Source organism: Anabrus simplex, chromosome 1, assembly GCF_040414725.1.
Source record: "Anabrus simplex isolate iqAnaSimp1 chromosome 1, ASM4041472v1, whole genome shotgun sequence".
NCBI lineage: Eukaryota > Metazoa > Arthropoda > Insecta > Orthoptera > Tettigoniidae > Anabrus > Anabrus simplex.
Window position 1 is genome coordinate 68,297,032 of NC_090265.1, and position 27,511 is coordinate 68,324,542.

The 27,511-nt window shown below is 38.3% G+C and overlaps 1 protein-coding gene across 2 annotated transcripts in view; it reads right to left on the reverse strand.

The window, feature by feature from the left end:
• The window catches only part of Sgt1 (suppressor-of-G2-allele-of-skp1), a 174,792-nt gene that overhangs the window by 56,171 nt on the left and 91,110 nt on the right, over window positions 1-27,511 (reverse strand). For both annotated transcript variants that reach the window (XM_067156303.2, XM_067156294.2), the window contains exons 3-4: window positions 23,640-23,747; window positions 6,281-6,374 (exon numbers count right to left, since the gene is read on the reverse strand). In XM_067156303.2, the coding sequence (XP_067012404.1) occupies window positions 6,281-6,374; window positions 23,640-23,747 (202 nt within the window). The remainder of the gene's footprint in view (window positions 1-6,280; window positions 6,375-23,639; window positions 23,748-27,511) is intronic.

Below are 27,511 nucleotides of genomic sequence, written 5' to 3' on the forward strand. Positions count from 1 at the left end.
AACACTTGCCGCCTCACAAAGTATTCTAAGACCCATTAATACATGCAATCACCTTGATTCACAGTTTAAACCTTTCCAATGCCATGGAAAAACTATTTCCGAAATGTATCCAACACTTGGATAAATCACTGACGAACATAACCTCACGCAACGAAAGAAAAACAAATCACACAATTCAAAGACGAGGATAAATTATGCTGGTTCTCCTGTGCAAATGCATTATTTTTTGGATATCTGTACTGTTTGCATTTTTAGATGCTTTGTACTGGGATGGAAAGTGCCCGGCGCCCTTAAAACATTGTAGCTATCGAACTTTTCTATGACGAGGGGATAAAGTTTCTCGCTTCCATGTGCATTGCAATTGCAACGCACTACAATGACCATCATCCCCGACCCTTGTACGATTCCCCGGCTGGCACTCTCCTTTAAGACCGTTTGGGCTCGCATTAAAATAAAGCAATGCAGTTTCATCGGCAACGACAGTATTGTTCAGTGCCTACGAATTTATTATATGAGCCACGCTTTTTCGTTAACTGTCGGCATCGCCAGTGTTCGTGCATTCTGTTTTCCCGCACACTGCCTGTTGCGTGATATTACGGCGTTCCTTAAAAGGTTGAATACAAAAGAATTCCGATTTCATTCATCTTGGCAATCATAAAGCGCACTGTAGACACACCGAAGTGAGTGTAAGTGTGGAAAGCTACCCCTCCACGTTCCGGAACACGCGTTCTATTATGACGCGGATAAATTTCGAGTTGAAATTACTCTGTAACATACTATTGTTTTAAAATGTAAAGGCAGTTTTGAATTAAAAGTCTGAATTTCGGTAATGGGGCCGACAATGTACTTCGAATTACGAATTATCCGTATTTCGAATTAAACAATTTAAATAACATGCAAAACTGTATCTCATGTTTCCGGGAATGAGAGCTTCTTTGAATTACGTGGGATTTTGAATTAACCGATTTCGAATTATCGAGGTTCTACTGTATAGAGGTTTGGAAGCCAGGAAAAGCCCCTGGCCCAGCCGAACTTATGGCAAATCTGAGAAAATTTATAGTACAATGCAATCTGTGCTGCATGGTTTCTCTACTTCAGAAACATTTATGAATAAACTGCTCCACTGACTTACCTTGACCCCACAAAAGTCATCATTCAATTGTACTCTATACAACATAATTTGACTAGCACTTTGACAATAGGGTGTCTTGGGAGTACCTTGTCAATTGAATGCAGCTGCTTCGTACAATGCCAAAACCCTACACCCAAGCAAAGAAAACCAGACCAATTCAAAAGATGCCAAAGACCAGCTGTGGGTAATGAAGGTTGGGTATCTTCTGTCCATGACAGCTGAAAATGGCCAACTTAGAATACAAGGCTTAATCCAGTCTAGATGAAGTGGCGAATGACAAAAAGAAATGTGAGTGATCAGTAGAAAAAAAAGCATGCCAAAATCTACAATAGAAAGTTGGCCTAGTACAGAAGAGACAAAACATAACTGCAGTAGTGTCATTGAGGCCAAGATGTTCAGTATGTTGAATCTTGATTGTGATGAAGATATATGACAATACCGTATTTATGCGAATAATCCTTGCACATTAAAAAAAAAATTAAGGTACGAAATTGGGGAGTGGGTTTTATTTGCATCAAGGCTGGCAATATGCTCCTGCCTCACCTAGTTTTTTATGTTGGGTATTCAGTTATGCTTTGTGTAACCACAGAAGGAATACAACTGTCCCCATATTTCATATTTAAGTGGAAAACTATTCTGACTTAATTCTAAACTGCTTTTACATTTTTAAAAATAATTTGTATTTTACAGAGTAATTTCAATTCGAAATTTCTCCGCATCACAACAGAATGCGTCTTTCGTAACGTGCAGGGGTAGCTTGCTGCACTTTCACTTCGGTGTGTCTATAGTGTGTTTCATAGTTGCTAAGTTGGAGTGAAATCTCATTTCTTTTGTACTCTGCGTTTTAAGGAACACCACAATATCACATAACAGGCAGTGTACGGAGAACCAGAATCTGCGAATAATGGTGATGCCAACAGTTGGTGAAAAAGCATGGCTCATAATTATAATCAATTTGCACGCACTGAACAATATTGTCAATGCCAATGAAACTTCAATGATTTTTTTTTTTTTTTTTTTTTTTTTACTGTCGAACCCAGATGGACTTTTCTTTGAATAGTGTTTTCTTTTCCTTTCATTGAGTGACGTTATGTTTACCAGCGATTTATTCAAGTGCGTCATTTGAATGTAAATGCACCTTGTTTGACACATTTCGGAAATAGTTCTTTTTTCATGGCATTTAAATGTTTAAACTGTGAATCAAAGTCATTACATGCATTAATGGATCTTAGAATACTTCGTGACGCGGCAAAGGTTAGCATTTCTGAATTACGAGAGAAGTGCCATGGCAGGAAATCGTACAAGGCTAGAGTCACTGTCCCATGCTGTAATGCAGATGGAAGCAAGAGACTTCCTACTTCCTCCCCTCATCAGCGGAAAGTTCGATAAGCCACGATTTAAGGGCATCGAATACTTTCTGTGCAAGTAAAGGCATCTAAAATGCCCACAGCACAGTAATCTAAAGAATAAAGCACTTGAACAGGAGAGTCAGCATACATTTCTAGTCCTTGAATAACTTTTTTTTCAGCTGGGGTTTACTTGTTAATCCGATTTAATAGTGCATTTACTGATGCACTTTAAGTCAGCTGGGGTTAATAACAAGAATTTTGGCCATGGGATGCGATTCCCAAAGTTAGCAAGTTATCCAAGTTCATTAATTGAATACTGTAAATGCACCTTGTACACATTTTGGAAATATTTTTTCCCCATGACATTTAAAAGATTTAAACTGTGAATCAATGTTAATTGCATGTAGAAGTGGGTATTAGAATATTTTGTGACGTGGCAAGGGTTGGCATTTCTGAATTATGAGTTGGTGGTTAATTCATAATAGCGTAATAAAGTGGTTAACTTCCGAGTTTGCTGGTGTGCCTGTTTCAAGTGTTTACATTGCATGAAAAGCATTTTCCACAACCGGTTGTGTTACTATCCGAGTACAAAGAGACTGCATGTGAGAAGTATTTTAGATATGGAGTGTGACGAATGTGTAAGTAATTTAGGAGAGGATTCTAATGATGCAAGAGAGAACAAATCTTCCGATCTGTAGGGAACCGAGCCTATTGCAAGTTCAGATTGATGAAATACCCCTCACGTAAGTATTTTATAGCAGTGATAATTAGGGAGCGGATGTTTATGTAATTACATATTTTTTTGCGTAAGTTTTAACGCAAGTTACGAAGTTCATTATTCCTATTGTACATCCCCAAGTGTAAAAACTGAATCTTATTCCACATAAAAACACATTATTTTCACATTTTTTAATGTAAATACATATTTTAAGAAAATCTATAATAAGCACATAAATTGGCAATATTTGTTGATCAATAAAATTTAAAATGCTTCCGTGTTATAAAACAATGCTCATATTTTCATTTTACGATTACGGTATTGTTTTTAACAGTGTATTTAACATAATGTATCTAAATGTTTCGGCTATTTATGGACTTCCCTCCATAAGTTCTAAAACTTGCTGATCACTGGCTACGTCGTTACATTTAGACAGCGATTTGATTTGCTACACAAGATGTTTATTTGCATGATGTCATTCCAACTCTTTATGAGTCAGCCCTCTCGGGTTTTGTTTATAGAATATCAGCGAAAGGCAATCACGGAGTGATAAGGTGACGTAATTCTGTTACGACATGGGCGACTCAGAAGAATATTGCCCCACCATTAGGTAGTGGAATTTCATCACTCCTAAGAGTTAAGGTTAGCTGTTCGGGTCCATGTATCATTCCCGTGGTCGTGTGATTTTGTATGGATTTATAAAAAATATTTCCTTCAGTGTACGCTGCTATTCTTTTTATTGAAACAGTGATTCACCGTAAATGCGTGTGTCGTAACCTGCAAAATAATGCCAAAAGAGAAGTCGAGTACAAGGTCGCGTCTTCAACAATATGTGGTGGAATTTAAAAGCATTTTCACTACCGATGGAAAAGTATTTATTTTGCCAACCGGTGGTAAAACAGTACGCGAAGATCAACGTTCTCAAGTAATCCAGCATTTGTCTGGAAATTAGCATACTGCGGCTGCTTCGCGTGTGCGTTCGCGACAATTACTAATAGCTGAATCAGCTACTTCAAATGCAGGCCTATCTAAATATTCCCAGTATTATTTAGATGTGTGCAGTGCATTTGTTTGCGCCGACATTCCTCTTGGTAAAATAAATAATCCGGGACTGAGAAATTTCCTAACAAAGTACATTAATTTTGAGCCTCCAGACGAATCCACTTTAAAGAAAAACTATCTCCCAAAATGTTACGAAGAAACTTTACAGAGAATTCGGGCAGTATGTGATAGCGAAAAACTGTGGGTGAGCTTTGACGAAACCACTGATTCAAGTGGCAGAAAAGTAGGAAATGTTGTAGTTTGTGTGTTGAAGAATGACAAAACTGCTTGCGAACATTCTTATTTGCTAGCGTGTAAAGAAATGCTTGCTGCAAATCATGTCACTGTAGCTAGGTTATTCAATGAAGCCATGCACTTACTTTGGCCAAAAGGTATAAAATACAGCCATGTATTGCTTTTCCTTACTGCCAGTGCAGCTTACATGAAAAAGGCAGCCGAAGGCCTTTCTGTGAGCTTTCCGAAAATGATACACGTAACTTGCGTTGTCATGCTCTACACAGATTATGTGAAACTATCCTCAAGTGGATAAATTAGTGTCTAATGGCAAAAAAGTCTTCATAAAAGCACCCTCAAGAATCGTCTTTAAAGAGAAAAACCCGGATCTTGCGCTTCCTCCTCTGCCTATTGATACGCGAAATTGTTGGCGTTATTGTTGGTGACATTCCTCTCTTTAACTATGCTCGTCTGACTTCCTGTGATGTGGAGCGATCGTTTTCGCAGTATAAGGCGTTCTTTAGAGATAATCGGCATGCATTTGTGATGGACAATTTGGAGATGACCTTTGTTGTTCACTGCAATTCTGAGACTACTTCTAGCAACTAATATTCCAGCGTATGATGGGCGAGTACGAACTGGTACTATTTTTTCAAAGAAGATAGGTTGCTTTTGCCATATTAAACAAAATATTACCTTTACAAAATAACCATTCATAATATCTACTCTGGCATATCAAAAATTAATATACCACACAGCATGTTTCCATACACAGACATCATTTTGCCTTAAGGAGCACGTTTGGTAGCACCATATTCTAATACAAAACATTATTATTTACTTCTTAAGCGCGACTAGTTATGTGATATTTAAAGGAAATTAATTTCAATTTTTTATCACATATTTTAAAGTTTTTCAGCACATAAAAAATAAATATTTTTCACATTTTTAGCACATAAAAATCTGCTCCCTAGTGATGATGTATTTTTAATTATCTCAAGCAAAGCAACTATATCCGTAAATTTACATGTTCATATTTGCGTAAAGACCACATGGACCTCGCAGAGTGACATCAAATGTTTATGCCCACGTTACTCTTTCAATGGAAGGAATTTTAGTTCATTTTATTTTTTTCAAAATGAGCCTTCCTAAAATCAGGGTGCAGGTATTCGCGTAAATATGGTAGTTTGGAGTTGGTTTGATCCATCGATGAATGACGAAACCAACTACGAAGGTTTGGACACATGCTGCATGCAAATATCAATGAGATTGGAAAGAACGGCTACTCACTAAAGGCAAACCAGAACCACCTCAGCACCAGTCAACCAATACATTACACGAGATAGAAGCATAAATCCTCAACTAGACATGTCTGACAAACAAATCAAATGGAGACAGTGGAGCCCAAAGGACAACTGAAGATTGTGAAGCAGTGGTACCAACCAGCTATAAAGTTATTTGGGTTTCACACATTTCCTTGGAAAGAAACTAATTTGGCAATTTTAGTACTGTTAAAACAAAGATTACTTCTACATTTTCAAGCAGCCTAATTCCGTAAGAACAGAATCGAAAATTGCTGGCAAGATGGACTAACCTTTGGAAAGATTAGTATAGAGAATAACAATGCTTTGTCCTGAAATCTGCTTAGTTTTCATTAAGAAAACAGTCTAAACACCCGTACCATAACATTACAGTAAAACAATGTACATTTTAAAAACATACTTTACAATTTTCAAGATACATAAGATTAGATTCATTTCATTGAATAACTAGTAACCAAAAGACTAAGAAAGAACTGGTTTTTACCTTGAGGAATAGGTTGAGGAACATCCGGTGCCTCTGGATCACCTTCAAGCATTTGCCATCGAATATCATCACACTTCTTTAATTTAACTTCTATCTGCAAATAATTCCAAGCATTAATTTTACGTTTATAAGATAACATTAAAGTAATATGAAAATTTGGACCAACAGTCAAATATACATACATACATTATCATTATAGACTGTTATGCCTTTCAGCGTTCAGTCTGCAAGCCTCTGAGAATTTACTAAACGACGCCACAATCCTTGATTTGCAACTAGTGTTGTGGCCTCATTTAGTTCTATACCTCTTATCTTTAAATCATTAGAAACCGAGTCTAACCATCGTCGTCTTGGTCTCCCTCTACTTCTCTTACCCTCCACAACAGAGTCCATTATTCTCCTAGGTAACCTATCCTCCTCCATTCGCCTCACATGACCCCACCACCGAAGCCGATTTATGCGCACAGCTTCATCCATCGAGTTCATTCCTAAATTAGCCTTTATCTCCTGTAAAAAAGGCAACTCCCTTGAGTTATAATACTGACCAGGAAAATTTGCCGGCAATACCTTCTCCAAGTATCTTTATAATACGACTATCCATCATGAAAATATTACTGCTGCCTATAAAACTTAATTTTACTAAGCTTCAAGTACAACAGACTCTACCACTGAGTAGCCATGGCCTTTCTAAGAATTCGAAGGCTCGCATGCTTTGATGCCATTCTGCAGATTTGAAAAATGCTTTTGTAGAAGCTAATAGAATGCCATACTACGACTCCGTGGATAGGATCACACTCTTCAACACCTTAAGAGAACTGGGACTAAACGAAAAAATTAATAGGTTGGTGCAAGCCACCCTGCACAACACCACTTCCAAAGTTAAGTTTAGAGGTCAATTATCAGAGAGCTTCACAATCAAAACAGGGGTGAGGCAAGGAGATGGTATCTCATGCATATTATTTAACTGTGTCCTGGAAAAGATCATAAGAGAATGGACCAGGTCATTACCTGAGAACACCGGATTAAGAATAGGGTTTAAATCAGACAACCTGAGGATTCCATGCCTGGCCTTTGCTGATGACCTTACTTTATTAGCAAACGACATGCATGAGGCCAGTATGCAGCTTCAAACACTGCACTCTATTGCAGCTAAAGCGGGCCTCATGATCAACATTGGAAAGACCGAGTTTATGACCAACATCAAAGATGCCCCTACAACAATGGGAGTCAGTGATACAAAACACATCAAGAGAGCTAAAAATGTGAAGTACCTCGGAGAGTGGGTATCGGAGGACCTAAGTGAAACGATGGCTCTTGAACAAAGGAGAATCAAATTAGACCAGGCCTACCATGCCTGCAGAAAACTGTATGCCTCAAAGCATTTATCAAAGAATGTAAAACTGAGACACTATAATGCAGTAGTCAGACCATCAGTCCTCTATGCAGCAGAATGCCTATCCCTAACTAAAAAAACCCCACTGAGAGCCCTGGAAGTGCAAGAACGGAAATTCCTGAGAAGAATAATAGAGCCAAGGATCCTACCAGATGGAAGGCGATGGTACAAACCCAACAATGAGCTCTACCAGCATCAAGAAAACCTCATAGATGCCATCAGGAGAAAACGTCTGACTTTCTATGGACACCTATACAGAATGGATCCTAATAGATTATCCCATAAGATCTTCAAGGTTGCTAACAAAGGCAAAGCTACTGGATTCCCCTGGACCAAACAAGTGGACAAAGATCTTGCAGAGCTTAATATTAATCAAGCCGCCATTACTGACAGAAATGCATACCGTTTAATGGTCAAAACTAAACCTTTCCTAACATCCCTTACATCAGCTAGCCACAAAGGAGCCGGGAATTGGTCAGAGGAGCGCAGGAAAGAATTCAGCGAGAAAATGAAGGAATACTGGGCCAACAGGAAGGCTCAAGAGGCCACTAAGAACACAATCCAGTATGCTAAAAGGGACAGACGAAGACAAAAACACAGCTAGAACACAAGCACCGTGGTCCACAGATGGCCTAAACGCAAAGAGAGAGAGAAGACATTGATAATGAGATGGAAGAGGTGGTCTGGGTCAGATTCAATATGGGGAATGAGAAAGGAAGAGAAAAGAAGGCATGCTTTGCTTTTCTATACTGTCACCCCAAGGGCTCCACATACGCTAATGGCATTTTTTTGAGGATTTATTATTGGAAAAAAGTGTCATAGGGAGGAAATACGAAGAAGATGGAATGTTGTTATTTGGTAACTGGAACGCTAGGATAAGTGATATTTGTCCAACATACAGCACATAGGATAAGATAAGGGAAAGAAGATTTAGCAAAGATAAAGAAAGGAAAAGTTATGGGTTAAAACTCCTAGAATTATGTGCCACAAGCAAATTATATTTTGAATGGCTGGTAGGAAGGGCATAGGAAAGGGAAGCTGATGTATATTACATCGCAGGGTGGAAGTGTTACAGATTTAGTAATTAGCTCGGAAGACACGTTAGGGAGTATTAAGAGGACAGAAATAAGGGACTGGGTTGAATCCTACCATGGCCTGGTTTGAGTGATGGTAAGACGTGAGGGAAAAGAAAAGGAGAGAAAAAGAGGAGTGTTGAGAGGGGTAGAAGATATATTAAATATAAATGGTCAGAAAATGTAAAGCAGGATTTAGAGGTTCTTATAGAAAATGAACTGCAATTAATTGGATGGGAGGTAGCATTGAGAGAAGACAACGTTGACAGAGCACTGGAAATAATTGAATACCCAAATTAAGAGGGTAGCACAGACAGCTAGATGTAAGAAAAGAAAGGAGGGAAGGGAAGGGTGGTACAATAATGAGTGTAAGGAAATGAGGAAAATAGTCAAAGTCTAAAAGAATATAGAAAACACAGGAGGAGTGCAAAAAGAGAATGTTTTTGTAATTTAAGGAAAGAATTGTCATTTGTGGTGGACTTAACCTTATGCTTGTTTCAGCCTTCACTTAATCCTTCCGTCTTCATAAACCATAACACCTTCCTTTTTCTTTTCTTGAAGTGTCTGAAGCTACCGATTTGTCACAGAAAAAAGGTCCTTGAACGTGTTACTGCACACTGTAACTTGTCTCATACTTTCTGACAGATGGTGGTATGTTCCGTGTCGTCTTATGTTTACGCTCACAAGTTCCATTCTATTTAAAAGGTATGTACCTGTCTCATTTTTACCCAAAGTGTAGAACTGGGTGAACAGACTCTCCCTGTACTCGCGTAGTGATCTTACAAGCACAGGTACTTACACTTCCATGTAAGTTGTTCTAATGGAACTTTGCCAGGAATCTCACGACCTGTAGATGTTGTGTATGGTTTACCAGCAGTACATTTCTCCTTACACTTCTTGTTTATCGTTGATTTGTAAACCTTCCGAGACGTATGAGGTTCCATGCTGGTTCATCTGCATTACACACACCCAACGTAATAACGTGTCACACCACCACTATAACAGCACTGGGTAGTACAATGTAATGCATTGAGAGCTGCGCCACTTCATACATGAAAGAGTTAGCTGGAAAATTTATAATGTCCAATAACGGACCATTATATTGGTATTATAAATTTACTCATTCAGGACAAATATTTCATGATCCCTATGGGAATCAACATCTATATCATCTGATGGCCAGGCAGGCATCAATTTTTGGAAGTGAGACATAGCCTCTCATAGTGCATTGGCACTGCTGGTGGCTTCAAGTAGCCTATGCAGTGGCCTCCACGGTATGCACTAGCCTTGCGTCTTGGTAGGTGTGCTAAGTACCAACTGATGAGCCCAACTTAGCACGAGGGCGAAACGCAGGCAACCAAGAATGAGTTTGATGGAAAATTTATAATGTCCAATAACAGACCATTATATTGGTATCATTACTACATACATTGACGACCAGACCTCCCTAGGCACTTGCGTCACTTTCCAGGCCACGGTAACTGGCACTAGTGTCTGCTCGAAATACTAAGGCTACCTTTGTACTGCAGCTGTCCAGGGTTCCAGTGGATAACAATTTACCTTCATTGGCTTATGAAGTGGCTGAAAGGATTTATTTGACGAGACCCTCGAACAGTCCCTGGAATCGAAGTCCATCACCCCTACTCGAGTCTTTCCTCGGCTGGCTCAAGAGCTTGGGTACATGGTATATCCGGAAAGGGGCTTAAGCTATTTAATTCTAAGTAGGGAGAAAGTCTCGGATATCAAAGGAATACGAATACACTACTAATGAGAAGGATAATCATCTATTTTTGCACAAACACCTTTAATTAACTAAGGAAACACTGGTATATTACATTACATAAAGATATGCCGAGATATTTACCGATACAATAACATTACTTTACAAAAGAAAATATTTATAAAATCCTATCAATACAAGTCAAGTCATCTGTTAGATGAAGCAAAGTCTATACATGTTTCAGCCTACTCTCAAGGCCAACTTCAGTAGTATACAAACAAATTAAAAATCGTAATGATGTGAAGTGACAGTTATCATGATTAGTGAGTTAAAAACACATTGAGGTACAAAGTCCTCTCGTCTAATAGATCTTGCTGACTGTTAAATAAAAACACTATGCTGAGGAGTGTAGTGAGACCGTCAATACTACGAATAAAACGTGTATAACATCTGTAATGAGAAAAAAGGAATATATGAGTGGATGAAGAACAAGTTAAAATGATGAACAAAAAGAAAACTCATATGACTTACTTGTAACTAAAAGTTGTCGTCTCGAATGGAGATGACCTTGTCGGTCTCAAGTCACATTGACAACTAAGCCTGTGTGTGGCTTACTGTGTATCTGTGTCGATGTGGTTGGGAGGGGTAATGGAGGGGGAGGGGCAGGGAGGGAGGGACGTTGTGATTCGCGGAAGGAGGGTCTTGATGGAAGGGCGCGTCTTGTTCTAGAATGTCGGTAGTGAAACTTTTTTATTAATGAACTGTTCGCAGATGAGCGGGACAAAGGTTTCCAATAAAATATTTTTCTTTTCGTTGATTTCATTTAAGTTATAGACGGGATTGTTATATTGGTCGATATCTATATATATATTCTCTAGTATATTAAGTAAGGGACCTTTCTGTTCATAATGCAGGATCTTTAAGTCTTGATCAATTGTTGTGTATTTATGATTTTTCTCTCTACAATGTTCGCTCATGGCTGAGTAGCGATTATACTTTAGGGCATTAAGATGTTCGGAGTATCTTACATTGAAACTGCGGCCTGTTTGCCCAATATACGTTGAAAGACATGATTGGCATTTTTAATTTGTATATTCCAGGGTTAGAAAATTTTTTGCTGTTGACAGTATGAGAATTAAAAAACATTTTTGTATTGGTGTGAACGGTCTTGAAAGCTACTTTTAACTTGTGCTTTTTAAAGATGATTGAAATAGGATATATATTATTATTATTATTATTATTATTATTATTATTATTATTATTATTATTAAAGGTAAATGTGGTGAACTTCTCTTTATGGGAAGATTGTTTTTCTAAGGTGGTCTTGGGTTTATTTCTAAATTTATTGAGAATTTTATTCACGAAAGCTTTACTGAAACCATTACCTTCGGCTATTGCATAAATGGTGTTGATTTCCTTTCTAAAATTCTTACGGGATAAAGGATTTTATAAATATTTTCTTTTGTAAAGTGATAACCGTCAATACGGAATGAGATTCAGGTCTGAGCTATGAATGTCCTTTCCTGTCTCTCTCAGATTAGCATTTATCACTTCATAACCTTCAAATCATTGAAAATACATCAAAAGGGCGTCCCCTTCCAGAACTATTTAGCACACGGAAGATCTTATCATATATCATATTAAAACACTTTATACATATCTTTCACAAAGGCATATCTTCTTTACGGCATGAATTATTTCATTCAATTTGTACATCACGATGCCCTGAAATCCTGTTAGCTGAGGTTTACTGCAAAATTTCCTGAGCGCATTTTAAACACAATAGTTATGTCACATTGTCTACGTTAATGACCTCGCCTAATTTATCGTGCGGAGTATTAACTCCCTCATAACACCTGTTTCATTGGGATTGCCTATGCGTTAATATAACACGCGACATTCCAATTCAATGGTGCCCCCCCCCCAAAAAACTATACATATAGCAACTCAACAACCAATATATATTGCATTATATGAGATATAATAAACATTCACTTGAAGAAATAATATAAAATTGTGCACTTCATTTCCATGAAAGAACAGTATCTGGCATGATCCATCTCATTTGCCACAGGTGAGCAACAATCCTCGCCAGAATCTGGGACTCAAACCCAGGAACTTCGGCGTGTGAGGGTATAACAACCCGAAAACCTTATAACGGTTTTTACTTTAACTAAGAAAAAAATAACAATGATTGGAGGATTTCATTCATTTATCAAATCTGAGATCTACACGACGATGTCAATTTCTTGATTTATGCATGTCTTCGTTAAACTACGGGAAAAAAATAACGAAATGAATGTATCTCCTTTTACAAAGTGGCAAACAAACTTTGCTAGAGCTTCCCTTCACCATAAAACTGTCAGACGGGTCGGCCCGCATAGTCCCCTTTTTTTTCTTCTTCCCTGCAAAGCAAAGCCTCAGTTTACCTGCTGTTCTTAAATATTCATATCATCACAAACACAATCTCTTTCTTCGACTCATTAACATTATCAGCGTAACATCATATACTAGCCTACATTTGGCCTCAATTATCTCATTCTCAAGGCGGCATTCTACATCGCCCTAATTATACATATTCAGCAGGGGAAATCATATTTAACACCACTACACACTCAAAATTACAAGCTCACATATCAGGTTCCGTCTTCTCATTCCTCACATCCCGGAAACATGCCTATTTAAATAGAGGATCCTACAGTAATCTTCAGAGGGGGGGAAAAAAAAACATGACTAATCGCGATCTACATAATTCACGTACACCCCCACAGTTGACCTTGGTCATCGTGGAGTTTGCAGTCTTAAATCTAGACAGGAGTTTCTACCTTTATGTGACGTGCAATCAAGAATGGATAATCGGAAATATTATGATGAATCATAGCATTTAATTGTAACTTCAAGACGACTGGATCATACTACGAAAATTTATCCCTTTACATTACGTCACATCACCTATAAATTATGCTAGGGTCTTATAACTTCGTGCAATATTTTCCCATAATGAGTGAAATCAGTGGTTCAACACCACGAAGAAAATCTCACAGAAAATCTTACAAAAAAAACAACTCTGAACGCCGTCATGATCAAATAATATTTAACTTATTTACATGCAAGTTACTTGTTATATGAATGTGACTAACTGTCATGATAAGTTAAAAGGTACTCAACATTCAGATATCTGCAATCAGCTTTCCTCAGGGAGTACAGCCATGTATTTAAGCTGCCATCAGCATGCCTTCACTTGCAGTGGCTCCCAGAATCATTCTCTGTCGATTCGCCTGCATGTTGGTTGGATCCTCGCCTGGCGTCGGAAGCTCTGGAATATCTCTACTGCGTTGGAGTGACTGCACAGCGGACTGCTCACAGGCCCTCTTCAAACCAGAAGCTTTCGGAGGTCAAATATGCAAATGATGATGCCTGTTGTTTTAAGGGGCCTAACATTGAACGTCATCGGCCCCAAATATGCAAATGAGGAGGAACTAATTTGTCATAAATGCACTAACTGTGTCATGCATTATAACTATGTTATGACTAAGGATACTTATAAACTCGAGTATCCTAGCCCTATACCGGTATTTGTCCTGTAACTCGATATCGATACTTTCATTTGCATACTCCAGTTCTCTACAAATAATTTAATCTCGGAGCATCACACACTAGCCGGTCACCGTCACAGGATATGAATGTTAGGTATTAATATTCTTTTACTGGCCATTAGTCGACCCACTCCATTTCACTAATCACTGATATGATATACAACTCACTGCATTTGAGAGAATACGGAGAGTGCCGCCCGATCTACTAAACTGATAGCTAATAAGCCGCTCGCTGTTATTGTAGGTTCAAGCCTTACGGTAACACTGCTACTGGACTATCCTTGTATTCAATTACTTCTTTCATTTAACCTCATTTATATAATTCGCAGAATTTGACATAATCCACCACATTCACTCAGATCAATTTCATAACTGCACATGTAATAATTCACTTCAATCGACCACCTTTTCTTTTTAAAACCCCGTCCCGCTCTGACACACAATCGAAGTAAATTTTTTTTAAATCACATACGGGTCATAGCATACTGAATTAAAGACGTTACGAATATTTGGTACTCAGCGCACTGTCACTATGTGTTGTCATTTACCACTACACAATACTGTTCAATAAGAATCTTCACAATGTGAAACACTGAATATTGAAACTAACTGTTCACTAAAGAATGGGTCTACTGATTAGACAGAATGCACTGGATATACTGTGTAAACTGCCCTCTTGCCACTCGCCTTTATAGTGAGAGGCCTTATTTTTTGGAGGGGGAGTCAGACCACGTCCCCATGTCAAACAACGGTTCGTTGGGCGGTATATTTAAATGTTGAATTTGATATCAAATTAAAGCCAGTACATCCTTCTTTCCACTGATCAATTTTCGTTCCGAGTCCTTCGCGGGTTCGTCTGCAATCACCAATGGAAGATAGGAAAAACTAGAAAGGGTCCACCTTTTCAATACAAAAATGTTATAGTTTATTTATAACATGTATTTGCACTTGGGACTAGTTTCGACGCTGTGTTGGCGTCATCATCAGCCAAAAAATGGGAAAATAGGCCAGTGTGTAGGCATTCATATTACACAAGGTGTTACATTAAACAATACAAATCTTGCAAGGAGATAAAAACATGGATGAATATAGAAACAAATGAATCGTTGAGAAAACAAAAGTTATACATGTTAAAAATAACCTTAACCACACATCTTGCAGTGCGAAAATATTCTTCTTGAATGATTCCTGAGTATAAAACACACGCGCACACATTTCTGAAGAGCCAGCAGGCAGGACAAAGTAAAGTGAAACCTTAAGAGTTCTTCTGAGAAGAGTTCATCATTTTTCTATGTTCCGATTAAATAATGAAGTCTCCCTTGAGTTCCTGATAAACATACACAACAGGAAATTCCCCTTCACTCTCAACAATAGCTATAAAGACCAACGGTAAATTTCATTTTTCAAAGACGTGAAAGCATGATCTTGAACGTGATGTAACTCCTTTCATTAAACCCATTTTTTACACAAGGTGTTACATTAAATAATATATCTCACGAGGAGATAAAAACAGGGACGAATGTAGAAACACATGCATCGTTGAGAGAGCAAAAGTTGTACATATTAAAAATAAGCTTAACCACACAACTTGCAGTGCGAAAATAATTGAATTTGAAAGATTCTTGAATAAAGGACGCACGCGCACACACTTCTAAAGAGCCAGCAGGTAGGAAAAAGTAAGGTGAAACCTTAAGAGTTCTTCTGAGAAGAGTTCATCATACTTTCAATGTTCTGACTAACTAATGAAGTCTCGTTTGAGTTCTTGATAAACATACACAACAGGAAATTAAACAATACACATCTTACAAGGAGATAAAAACAGGGAAAGATATACATATTAAAAATAGTCTTAACCACACATCCTGCAGTGTGAAAATATTCGTCTTGAATGATTCCTGAATACAAAACACACGCGCATACAATTCCGAAGAGCCAGCAGGCAGGAAAAAGTAAAGTGAAACCTTAAGAGTTCTTCTGAGAAGAGTTCATCATTTTTTCTATGTTCCAACTAGCTAATGAAGTCTCCCTTGAGTTCCTGATAAACATATACAACAGGGAATTCTCTTTCACTTTCAACAATAGCTATAAAGACCAACGGTAAATTTCATTTTAAATATTGTGCAGAGACGTGAAAGCAAGATTATGAACATGATATAACTCCTTCATTTAACCCAATTTTTACACAAGGTGTTACATTAAACAATACACATCTTACGAGGAGATGAAAACAGGGCCGAATGTAGAAACAAATGCATGTCCGGTATTCAGCTCGACAAGAATATAAAATTGGTATTCAGGAATACGTTTTTGAGAGTTTGGAGGTTGACTGTGCCAGTATTTGTGGTGTATTGTTATGCATATTAAAAATGAGCTTAACCACATAACTTGCAGTGCGAAAATATTTGTCTTGAATGATACCTGAATACAAAAACGCACGCGCACACATTTCTAAAGAGCCAGCAGGCAGGAAAGAGTAAGGTGAAACCTTAAGAGTTCTTCTGAGAAGAGTTGTATTTTAAATACTGTGTAGAGATGTGAAAGCATGATCTTGAACATGATATAACTTCTTCATTTAACCACCTATGAAAGTCTCTCTCTATATTACATAGCTTCATTAACACACCATTCTGAAGATGCACAAATAATCTTGTAATCTTCACAGGTCCGGTATTCAGCTCGACAAGAATATAAAATTGGTATTCAGGAATACGTTTTTGAGAGTTTGGAGGTTGACTGTGCCAGTATTTGTGGTGTATTGTTGCAGCGTTACGTGTAGGGGGGGGGGGGGCAGGTTTCTGTGATGTTTATTGCGGGAAATGAGGCGGAAAAACTATGTCGCGAGATGAAGAAGAAACAGAGCGTGTTGTATAGTTTAGGTCGCTCCCCAGACCTAAACTATACAACACGCTCTGTTTCTTCTTCATCTCGCGACATAGTTTTTCCGCCTCATTTCCCGCAATAAACATCACAGAAACCTGCCCCCCCCCCTACACGTAACGCTGCAACAATACACCACAAATACTGGCACAGTCAACCTCCAAACTCTCAAAAACGTATTCCTGAATACCAATTTTATATTCTTGTCGAGCTGAATACCGGACCTGTGAAGATTACAAGATTATTTGTGCATCTTCAGAATGGTGTGTTAATGAAGCTATGTAATATAGAGAGAGACTTTCATAGGTGGTTAAATGAAGAAGTTATATCATGTTCAAGATCATGCTTTCACATCTCTACACAGTATTTAAAATACAACTCTTCTCAGAAGAACTCTTAAGGTTTCACCTTACTCTTTCCTGCCTGCTGGCTCTTTAGAAATGTGTGCGCGTGCGTTTTTGTATTCAGGTATCATTCAAGACAAATATTTTCGCACTGCAAGTTATGTGGTTAAGCTCATTTTTAATATGCATAACAATACACCACAAATACTGGCACAGTCAACCTCCAAACTCTCAAAAACGTATTCCTGAATACCAATTTTATATTCTTGTCGAGCTGAATACCGGACATGCATTTGTTTCTACATTCGGCCCTGTTTTCATCTCCTCGTAAGATGTGTATTGTTTAATGTAACACCTTGTGTAAAAATTGGGTTAAATGAAGGAGTTATATCATGTTCATAATCTTGCTTTCACGTCTCTGCACAATATTTAAAATGAAATTTACCGTTGGTCTTTATAGCTATTGTTGAAAGTGAAAGAGAATTCCCTGTTGTATATGTTTATCAGGAACTCAAGGGAGACTTCATTAGCTAGTTGGAACATAGAAAAAATGATGAACTCTTCTCAGAAGAACTCTTAAGGTTTCACTTTACTTTTTCCTGCCTGCTGGCTCTTCGGAATTGTATGCGCGTGTGTTTTGTATTCAGGAATCATTCAAGACGAATATTTTCACACTGCAGGATGTGTGGTTAAGACTATTTTTAATATGTATATCTTTCCCTGTTTTTATCTCCTTGTAAGATGTGTATTGTTTAATTTCCTGTTGTGTATGTTTATCAAGAACTCAAACGAGACTTCATTAGTTAGTCAGAACATTGAAAGTATGATGAACTCTTCTCAGAAGAACTCTTAAGGTTTCACCTTACTTTTTCCTACCTGCTGGCTCTTTAGAAGTGTGTGCGCGTGCGTCCTTTATTCAAGAATCTTTCAAATTCAATTATTTTCGCACTGCAAGTTGTGTGGTTAAGCTTATTTTTAATATGTACAACTTTTGCTCTCTCAACGATGCATGTGTTTCTACATTCGTCCCTGTTTTTATCTCCTCGTGAGATATATTATTTAATGTAACACCTTGTGTAAAAAATGGGTTTAATGAAAGGAGTTACATCACGTTCAAGATCATGCTTTCACGTCTTTGAAAAATGAAATTTACCGTTGGTCTTTATAGCTATTGTTGAGAGTGAAGGGGAATTTCCTGTTGTGTATGTTTATCAGGAACTCAAGGGAGACTTCATTATTTAATCGGAACATAGAAAAATGATGAACTCTTCTCAGAAGAACTCTTAAGGTTTCACTTTACTTTGTCCTGCCTGCTGGCTCTTCAGAAATGTGTGCGCGTGTGTTTTATACTCAGGAATCATTCAAGAAGAATATTTTCGCACTGCAAGATGTGTGGTTAAGGTTATTTTTAACATGTATAACTTTTGTTTTCTCAACGATTCATTTGTTTCTATATTCATCCATGTTTTTATCTCCTTGCAAGATTTGTATTGTTTAATGTAACACCTTGTGTAATATGAATGCCTACACACTGGCCTATTTTCCCATTTTTTGGCTGATGATGACGCCAACACAGCGTCGAAACTAGTCCCAAGTGCAAATACATGTTATAAATAAACTATAACATTTTTGTATTGAAAAGGTGGACCCTTTCTATTTTTTCCTATCTTCCATTCTCAGTTCAATACGGACCAAAAATGAAACTCTTATGTTTAAATAATAAAAAAAATAAAAAAAAAATAAAAAAAATGCAATCACCAAAGCGCCAGTAGCAATTCTCAGTAGGTGGAGTCTGACTCCGGGGATTTTTAAGTTTCCCTGGTCCTGTCACAGTCGGGCATCTGGTTTCACTCTCTTCATGCCATCAACTATCTGCGTACTTCCTATTATTCTTATTATGTAAAATGGTTCCCTGCATGATAAATCCGCATAAAATCTCCTCATTCATCGAAGTCGTAACTCGAAATTATCCGTAAAGTATTTCCGAGTTATTAATGTTAATACCCTCAAAACAGTTGAAAGCTACACATTGGTACCACTAGAGATTTAGGGGAATACATGGGGTGGTATCGTCTCATATGCTGAGAAGACTTCTTTGAGGCTGTTTCGTGACCTCACTTCTCAGTCATGCGACATCTTTCTTGTTCCAGCTCTCTCACTCAGAGAGAGAGAGAGAGAGAGAGAGAGAGAGAGCGAACTCCACTTACAACCGCTTGTACTCCCTCTTTTTCCCAATTGCGCACAGCGAGAGGATGGGCGCGCGACTCTACGGCGGGCGGCTCGAGTCCCGGAACCATCAAGAATATCCTCGTTTGGCGACTATTTAACATAGAACTGCGCGGAAAACAGCATATTCTCTATGCAGGATGTGTCTATATCCATATGAAGATGTCATGATTGGTTACAGTACCGTGCTTGGAACGAATATAAATGTTTCTGGTACATGAATCCTTTCCAGAGGAATCACCATAACACACGCTCATGTCGTAACAAAAACCTCAAAATGACATGTGGCACGTCGTTTTCCATTTCCACTCAAATATTAGGAGGGAAGGATAGATGGACAGATACCGAGGGGGAGGGGGGGGGGGGAGAAGTTCATACAGAGGGGAGTAGATACACAGATATATGAGCTTGATAAATGTCAAAAGTATTAGGGGGTGAAGCAATGGTATCAATAAGTTGTTTTGGAAAGAAATTGGTAAATATAGTCGGATGATAGAGGGCATAGTAAAACTATTCAAAAATATTTTCGAGGGGGGTAGGTTTCCAAAAGAGTGGCAAACGGGGATCATATCCCCAATCTATAAAAGGAAAGGTGAGAGGAATCTCCCGAGTAATTATAGTATAACCTTACTGGACTCCTTGAGTAAGATTTATACAGGTATACTAGCGAACAGACTGAGGGACTGAGTGGAAGAGCAGTCGATACTGACAATTTTTCAGGGTGGTTTTAGATTGCAAAGATGAGAGGAGAATGCCTATACATGAACAGACTATGACCAATCCAACCAGGCTGTCAAGTAGAGCTTTCAGAGACTAGGGAACATTTATCAACAGTCGCACAGAACAAGCTGAAAGCACGGCTAAAACTGGAGACAGCAAAACACTATCACCAAGAGACTGCCAAGAACATTCGAGCTCAGACAAAACCAGTAAATTTAAACTGTTGACCATCCAAAACGAACAGCTGGAACGATGCAGAAAACATTGGTTTGTGGTCCTGAACCGCATGTTACCAGGAAAGGAATAGACAGATAAACCATTAGAAGATCATGCTGATGAGGCTATTAACTCAACCATCACTAAGACAGGAAATTGTTAAAGAGATCAAACAACTTAGCAATGGCAAAGGTCGAGGGTTATTGAATAAAACTACTGAAGAAATGAAGACCGATGCTTCCGTTTTTCAAGGAAGTTTGAAACCACAAAAAGCTACCTATCAAATGGAAGAAGGGTACGCTGATCAAGTTCCTGAAGAAAGGAGATCAGACCGAATGCAACAACTGGCAAGACCACTCGCCTTTCTATACGAAGTCCGGTCCTTTTCATAAGTGATTCTAAATCGTATCAATCAGCGTGTCTACCAATATCTGAAAAAAAAAAAAAAGGCAAGCATGTTCCAGAGAAGGCCACTATGTACAGCCCAGATTAACACCTTGTGTATCACGCAGCAATTCACAGAACTCCAATCCCCGCTTTACGTAGTATTCATAGACTTTGAGAAGGCCTTTGACAGCAGTGCAAGAACAAAGATTTGCGGAGTTATTGAAATGTTGGGCTCCTGTGAAATATTATTAAAGTAAGGAGTACGTATGCCAACAAATGTCAAGTCCAGAATCACAGATTGCCGTTTAAACCCTTCCCAGTCAACTCTAGTGTAAAACAAAGATGTCTCCGATTCTGTTCCTAATGGTGCTAGATTTTGCAATGAGAAAGGCACCGATCAAAAACTCATGCAGACAGTAGTGACCAACGTTATCAGTCGGAGGATTTAGACTTCAGCAACAACTTACGTCTGCTAACAGACAGCTTCAAAGAGACGGAAAGAAAGTTCAATGGCCTGAAAGTCAGCAGAATAGATTCTGAGCTCAAGACCATTGCCAAGAAGACCAAAGAGATGTGATGCTGAAGGTACACATTCTACACAATCACAAGGTTGAACAGTTTAGCTCCACAGCGACCATCATCTCTTGTGGGATAACTACATACGATTTCAAGAATAGACTCAGCAAGTTCAAAGGCACTTTTGCCATGCTGTAACCAATATGAAATCAAGGGAGCTTCTTATCAATACAAAGCTGCACATATTCAACTCCAACCTCAAATCTGTCATACTCTACGAATGTGAAACAGACTAACCAAACAGCAAGCCTGACTTGTCAACAGATATATGTGCAAAAACCAAGGGGTGCCATTTTCATTCCATCATCCAAAAGATGTGAAACTAAGAAAACAGTGGATACATGCAATCAGAAGGAAGAATCTGAAACTGTGCCATATTACAAAGAATAAGGAGTCTGTTCAGCACATTATAGGAATGATGATTAAAGGACATTATTAGCTAAATAAGTATATAAAATGATTAATAGTACACCTATAGGCTATTGAACATTAAATGAGTCAAAATGTGTACAGGTACAGCAGAGAGGCAGATGCCAATTGCTACTGAATTTATTATTTTAATATTATCGTTCAAATGACAACGAATATTTTGATTTTGTAGGTGAAAGGTCACAGCTGAATTTACATGCAGTACCACCTGCATTTCCCTGGACTTCTGTCACCAGCCCAGATATAAAGATTAGAGAGGTTAAGGCATAGAACAGAGGAAAGGAAGATTACTTGAATGGAACAAGGCAAGATGTTTCTGCACACCAATGACTTACCTACAGCAGTATCAGCAGCCTTTTTAAATTGTGATTCTTTGAATAATTTGTGCCTGCAATTCAAAACACTTGAAGGAATAGTAACTGCCCATACATGCCCTTTTGGTGTTGGATATTGCGCTATTGAATTCCTAATAAAGGGGGGAAATAAAAACTTTTTTTCACCGAACATCCCTTCTCTCATCCAACTTGTGAATCAACTAGTAACTGAATGGCTAATGAGGAGAGATTGCCAGAAATATGATGCTCCTTTTCAGAAGATGGAAGAAGGCAGCAATCTGTTTCAGAGAATGATCCTTGTAATATAAAGGATGCCGTTTACACAGCCGCTGAGGCTTACGAAGAAATGAAAGCATCAACATTTGAACAATTCTGGCATAAGGTTTGGCGACAATGGCAGTTTAAATTTATCAAAATGTAGATGAAGATACACAGGCAATTGTCCAAGATTTACAAATCATGAAAACTGATGTTCAAGCCAACAATGTTGACGAGAGGCTTTCTGAAAATAACGTAGACAGCACAATGAACCAGACAACAATCAGACATCACGGCTGTTATCCAGAGTGCAGATGATACTGAAAAAAGAAAACTAAGAATCTCCCAGTCGAGTATCTCATGCAGACGTCCAAGAAGGCTTTAGATTTAGCTCTTTTGTACAGTGAACAGAATTCTTGTTCCATACCTATAGACATTTTGTGTGTTAGGAAATGGAGAGATACAACAGAAAAATCGCTAACGTCATCTCCCAGACAAACGAGTATTACCAGCTTCCTTCAGTCTTAAATGTTCATGTTATGCCTATTTACTATTGAGGGGCTGCCTGGCCGAGGTAGTAAAGGCGTGCTCGGTTCATCTGGAAGAACGTGGATTCGAGTCCCCGCCAGGAAGTCTAAAAATTCAAGAAACAAGATTTCTACTTCTGGACGTGCAAATGGTCCTGAGAATCGCTCAACATATACAAAAAATAAGTATAAGGTTAATTCGTGGGGGCTAAGGCAGCCAAGCACAGAGCTAACCTCTCTACCCCATCAAGTGCCAAGGTTACGGATAGTGGCAGCCTTTACCTTCCACCCCTTCAAGGGCCTTCATGGCCAGTACGGAGATGACTTTATTAGCTATTTACTATTGTATTGTATTTACTTATTCTACTAATATGTACAGTATTACAGTAAACAATACTACTTGTCTGATAACCTGACCTGACTTGCATTCTGACCGTGCCTTCAGTCCCATAAGTGGCAGATGAGTAACATTCTGCTGTATGATCTTAAAATCAATTTTTTAAAACTGCCATACACTTTTAGGTGCTTATTCCGATATTATACCGTTCCTTCAATATTTCACCCCTTTTCTTACCAATGACCTAGATATTAAATGTAACCAATATAGTAATGATACACTAATAAGAAAATATGCAACAACCAATACACCCACAAAAACAATACAATTAGCTAAAATCAATACCTTTGAAGGGAGTACTTTGTATGAACACTGAGCTGGTACAACCGGATGAGCTAAATCAAGTTCCAAACTATAGTCTGATCCACTGGGAAGTTTGGCAGTTAAACTAAGCTGAAAGAAAAAAGAAAGAAAAATACAATTTTAATTATGCATAATTTTGGAAAGGGTCATATTCATCGAATTATAAACTACAACACTTCAACTACAAAGGGAAAGGCGTTATAAAAATAAAGGGACAAAACCTTGAAATTGTGGAGAGCTTCAAGTATTTGGGATGCTAACTGACATAGGATGCAGGACTGGACATAAAGATCACTATAAGGATTCAACAGGGAAATAGATTCTACCAGAGTGAAACAAACCTGGTGTGGAGAGGGTGAGTTGCAAGAGGAATGCATGGCTTTAGAAGTGGACGATCTACAGTGGACCCAATCTTCAGCATGAGGCAATTAAAGGAAAAAAAAATTGGGAATATGGAAAGGATCTGGTCATGGCATTCGTAGATCTTACAACGGTATACAATAGTGTTCCCAGGGAGTAGGTTTAGTAAACCATGGTCAAAAAGAGACATACACATGCTGTAAAAATGGTGCAAGCAATGAACAACTACTGCATGAAATGTTCAGACTCTGGTTGGAAAGACTGAATGGTTTCGAAATGAAACTGGACTAAGACAGGCAGTGTGCTGTTACCTATTTCGTTTCTAATGGTTATGGACAAAGGAGTCAACACAAACATATGCGAACTAGGAGATGAAGTTATTTTACTATTTAATGATGTTACTGGCTTTACGTCCCTCTAAGATGCTGAGTGCCAGATTTTAGTCCTGCAGGAGTTTTTTCACGTGCCAGCAAATCTACAGACACATGGCTGTCATATTTGAGCACTTTCAAATACCACTGGACGGAGCTAGGATCGAACCTGCCAAACTGAGCCGATATTGTGGTCTGTGGAACGAACAGCAAAAGAAGTACAAGAATAACTTGATGCACTGAATGAGAAAATTGAGAAGTATGCTGTGAAAGTCAATACAGAGAAAAGCAAGATCATAGTGATATCAAGAGCAAAATGATACAGGTATGGCATTATGAAAATTGGTGGTCAAAGCCTTAAAATTGCTGACAGTTTCAAATACCCAGGGAGTGAACCTATATATATATATATAAAAAAGAGTTTTGTAGTGCTCAGAATTTAAAAATAATTGTATTTCTGTATCACTCATGTCCACATTAACAAGGGAATGCACTTTTTAATTTTCTGTAATTTCTGTCTGTATGTACACGCAACACGAGAAAACGGCTGAATAGAATTTATAGAAAATCTGTAAAGTCGAAGAATAAGTCACTACAATCTAGGCCATAAATAATTTTATTCACACTGAATGAAACCGTAGTTTAGGGGAAGGCCTAAAATGTAATTTTCAAATGTTTATAATGGTCAAGTTTACAAAATATGAGACGTTTTTTCATTTGTTCCTTCATACGTTTTTGGGCACATTTTTAGCATGTATTATGTAAATTACTTCAACCCCCCTTTTCACTGAAGATGGCTCAAACAAGTCGAAACATGTTTGAATTTGATTACTCCATCTAGTGATGGAATTATATGATTTATTGAATTAGGATACACTAAATTTCACTTTTGTAAAATGGTCAAGTTTGTCGAATTAGTGGTCCTATCGATAAATACTACATAACTAAGATACATAGTGTTAAATTTCCAATCACTTATGTCATATATTTTAACGTACCAGTTATAACAGAGATATTCATGAATTTGTATTTTGGTTGTAAACTCCATATCAGCGCCTGAGTCAGGAGAAAATGGGTAAAGAGATTTAATGAAAATCGGTATGCAAAGTCGGGGAATAAGGAATTACAGTTTACACTATAATTTTACAAAATGCCCTAATATCACAGAGTTTGATGAAAACTAGATGTGAAGGCCTACAATATAAGAAGCTCATAAAATTGATCAACAATAACATTACACTGACCATTGTTTGTTGTGATATGTCTTCTGCTACCACACGTCTCCGATAGATGGGATTACTGCTGCGTACCAAGTATAACAGCGTGCCTGAATATTGGCAGAAGTAGCTGGGCAGTTAGATCTCTCTGCTGTACCTTGCCATTCCTTTCCTCAGGTTCATACATTATCCGATACTATAGATCTTTTCTGCTCTGATGGTGGGCAGCCTACATGCTGTCAGGGGAAGTGGGCAGCATGGGGCCGACCAATCCAGCACGACATAAGAGGCCGTTAAGGGAAAGAGACAAGCCACTATTACAACATTGCCAGGAGCGCCCGAGCGCGCGTTTTAAAGTTGTGTTGAATTCCACGCAATTCTGAAATACAGAGTTTTGTATGTTATAGTTCGAGTATGGCCTGTGAATGAGTTTTTTAAAATATTTTATCTCCGATGATGTATGATACGAGTTATTTAATAATGCATATAAAAAGTGCATTGACAACAGACAGGAAAATAATTTGTTCGAAAGTAGAGTTGCACAACACATTTGTTCAGTGTCGGGTATTCACCCTTTACATGATACAGTAAGTGAGGAGAGTTGTTCTTTATGGAATCTGTCGATTGCCTTCGTTATGCAGTTCCCTTTCTTTCGTTTGCGCGGTGATTGAAATGAGATGGAACCAGATGACTGGGTAGGTAAGGTCTTTACCTTCCTTTACTATAAGTTGAACAGTTCGCGTACTAACTCAACAAGCTTCCGACACACTCTGCACTTTATACACACTCACTAAAGGGCCATTATTTTCTGCTTCCTTTTGAAAATATTCATGAACATTGTTGATCATTTTTCTACCCTGGCTCCTTCTCTCTCTTCACCATTGTAAGATATATAGTGCAGTTATTACATACAACATAGAGCTAGGCGGGCAATAATTCCATTGTGGAGATTTGTCTCCCGTATGCAGATATCAGGCTGTGCCTCTTATAAGGGCTTCTGATAAGTTCACCTGCATACGCCCCAGCGTCAGTGGGTAGGGTCTGACACATCCCAGTCTGATGAGTCTAGTGTCAGACCTAAGACGAAACGCTGGTTAATAGAGCAAACGCCTGAAAAGCCTTACATCTGATATGTTTTTGACAACATAGAGCAATGCCAATAGAAACAAACTAACGTCACATCACATGCCAGAGTAAGGGACGCAGCAAGAATTACTCATAAAACAAGAATTATCCTAAAACAAACTTGTCAAGCAAGCTCTTTGTAATACCCACACGCACACTGAAAGGCTACTCGGCAACACAGCAGTTCGGAGAGCGAAATGAGCACGGCAAACTCCCTGGGAGACTGAGTAGTTCTCAGCACCACCGCCGGGCGATCTTTTGCCTGATGGGCAGTGACATACTGCCCGCACCCCACTTCCCCTGACAGCATGTAGGCCGCCCGCCATCGGAGTAGAGAAGACCTATAATAGTACATAACACACTGCTTTATCATAGCATTCCCGCTATTCAATCCCTAGTCCGAGGCACTGATTAGAATGAGCAGTGTGCACATTTAACAGAATAATGAAAGAGGAGTGTTCGTGGCTGTCTTCTTCCTGGTCATTCCAGCACTAGAGCTATGGACTGTTGGATCGACAGCGTAGTACTGTTATAAAAAATTAAAATCATTGCAAATCTGTATTGAAAGTACATTATGATAAATGTAAGAATTTCATTACTCTTCCACCTATTAGGTGGGGAATAAGGAATATTAGGTGGAAGAGTAATAAAATTCTTACAGTTATCATAAGCATAATACCGTTCGTTAAAAGCGAGGAAATGTGCGGTTTTTCATATGATAAGAGTATTTTACTATGATAGTGTCCCCATTGCAATTCTGGGACGTGTTCAAAAATGGCAC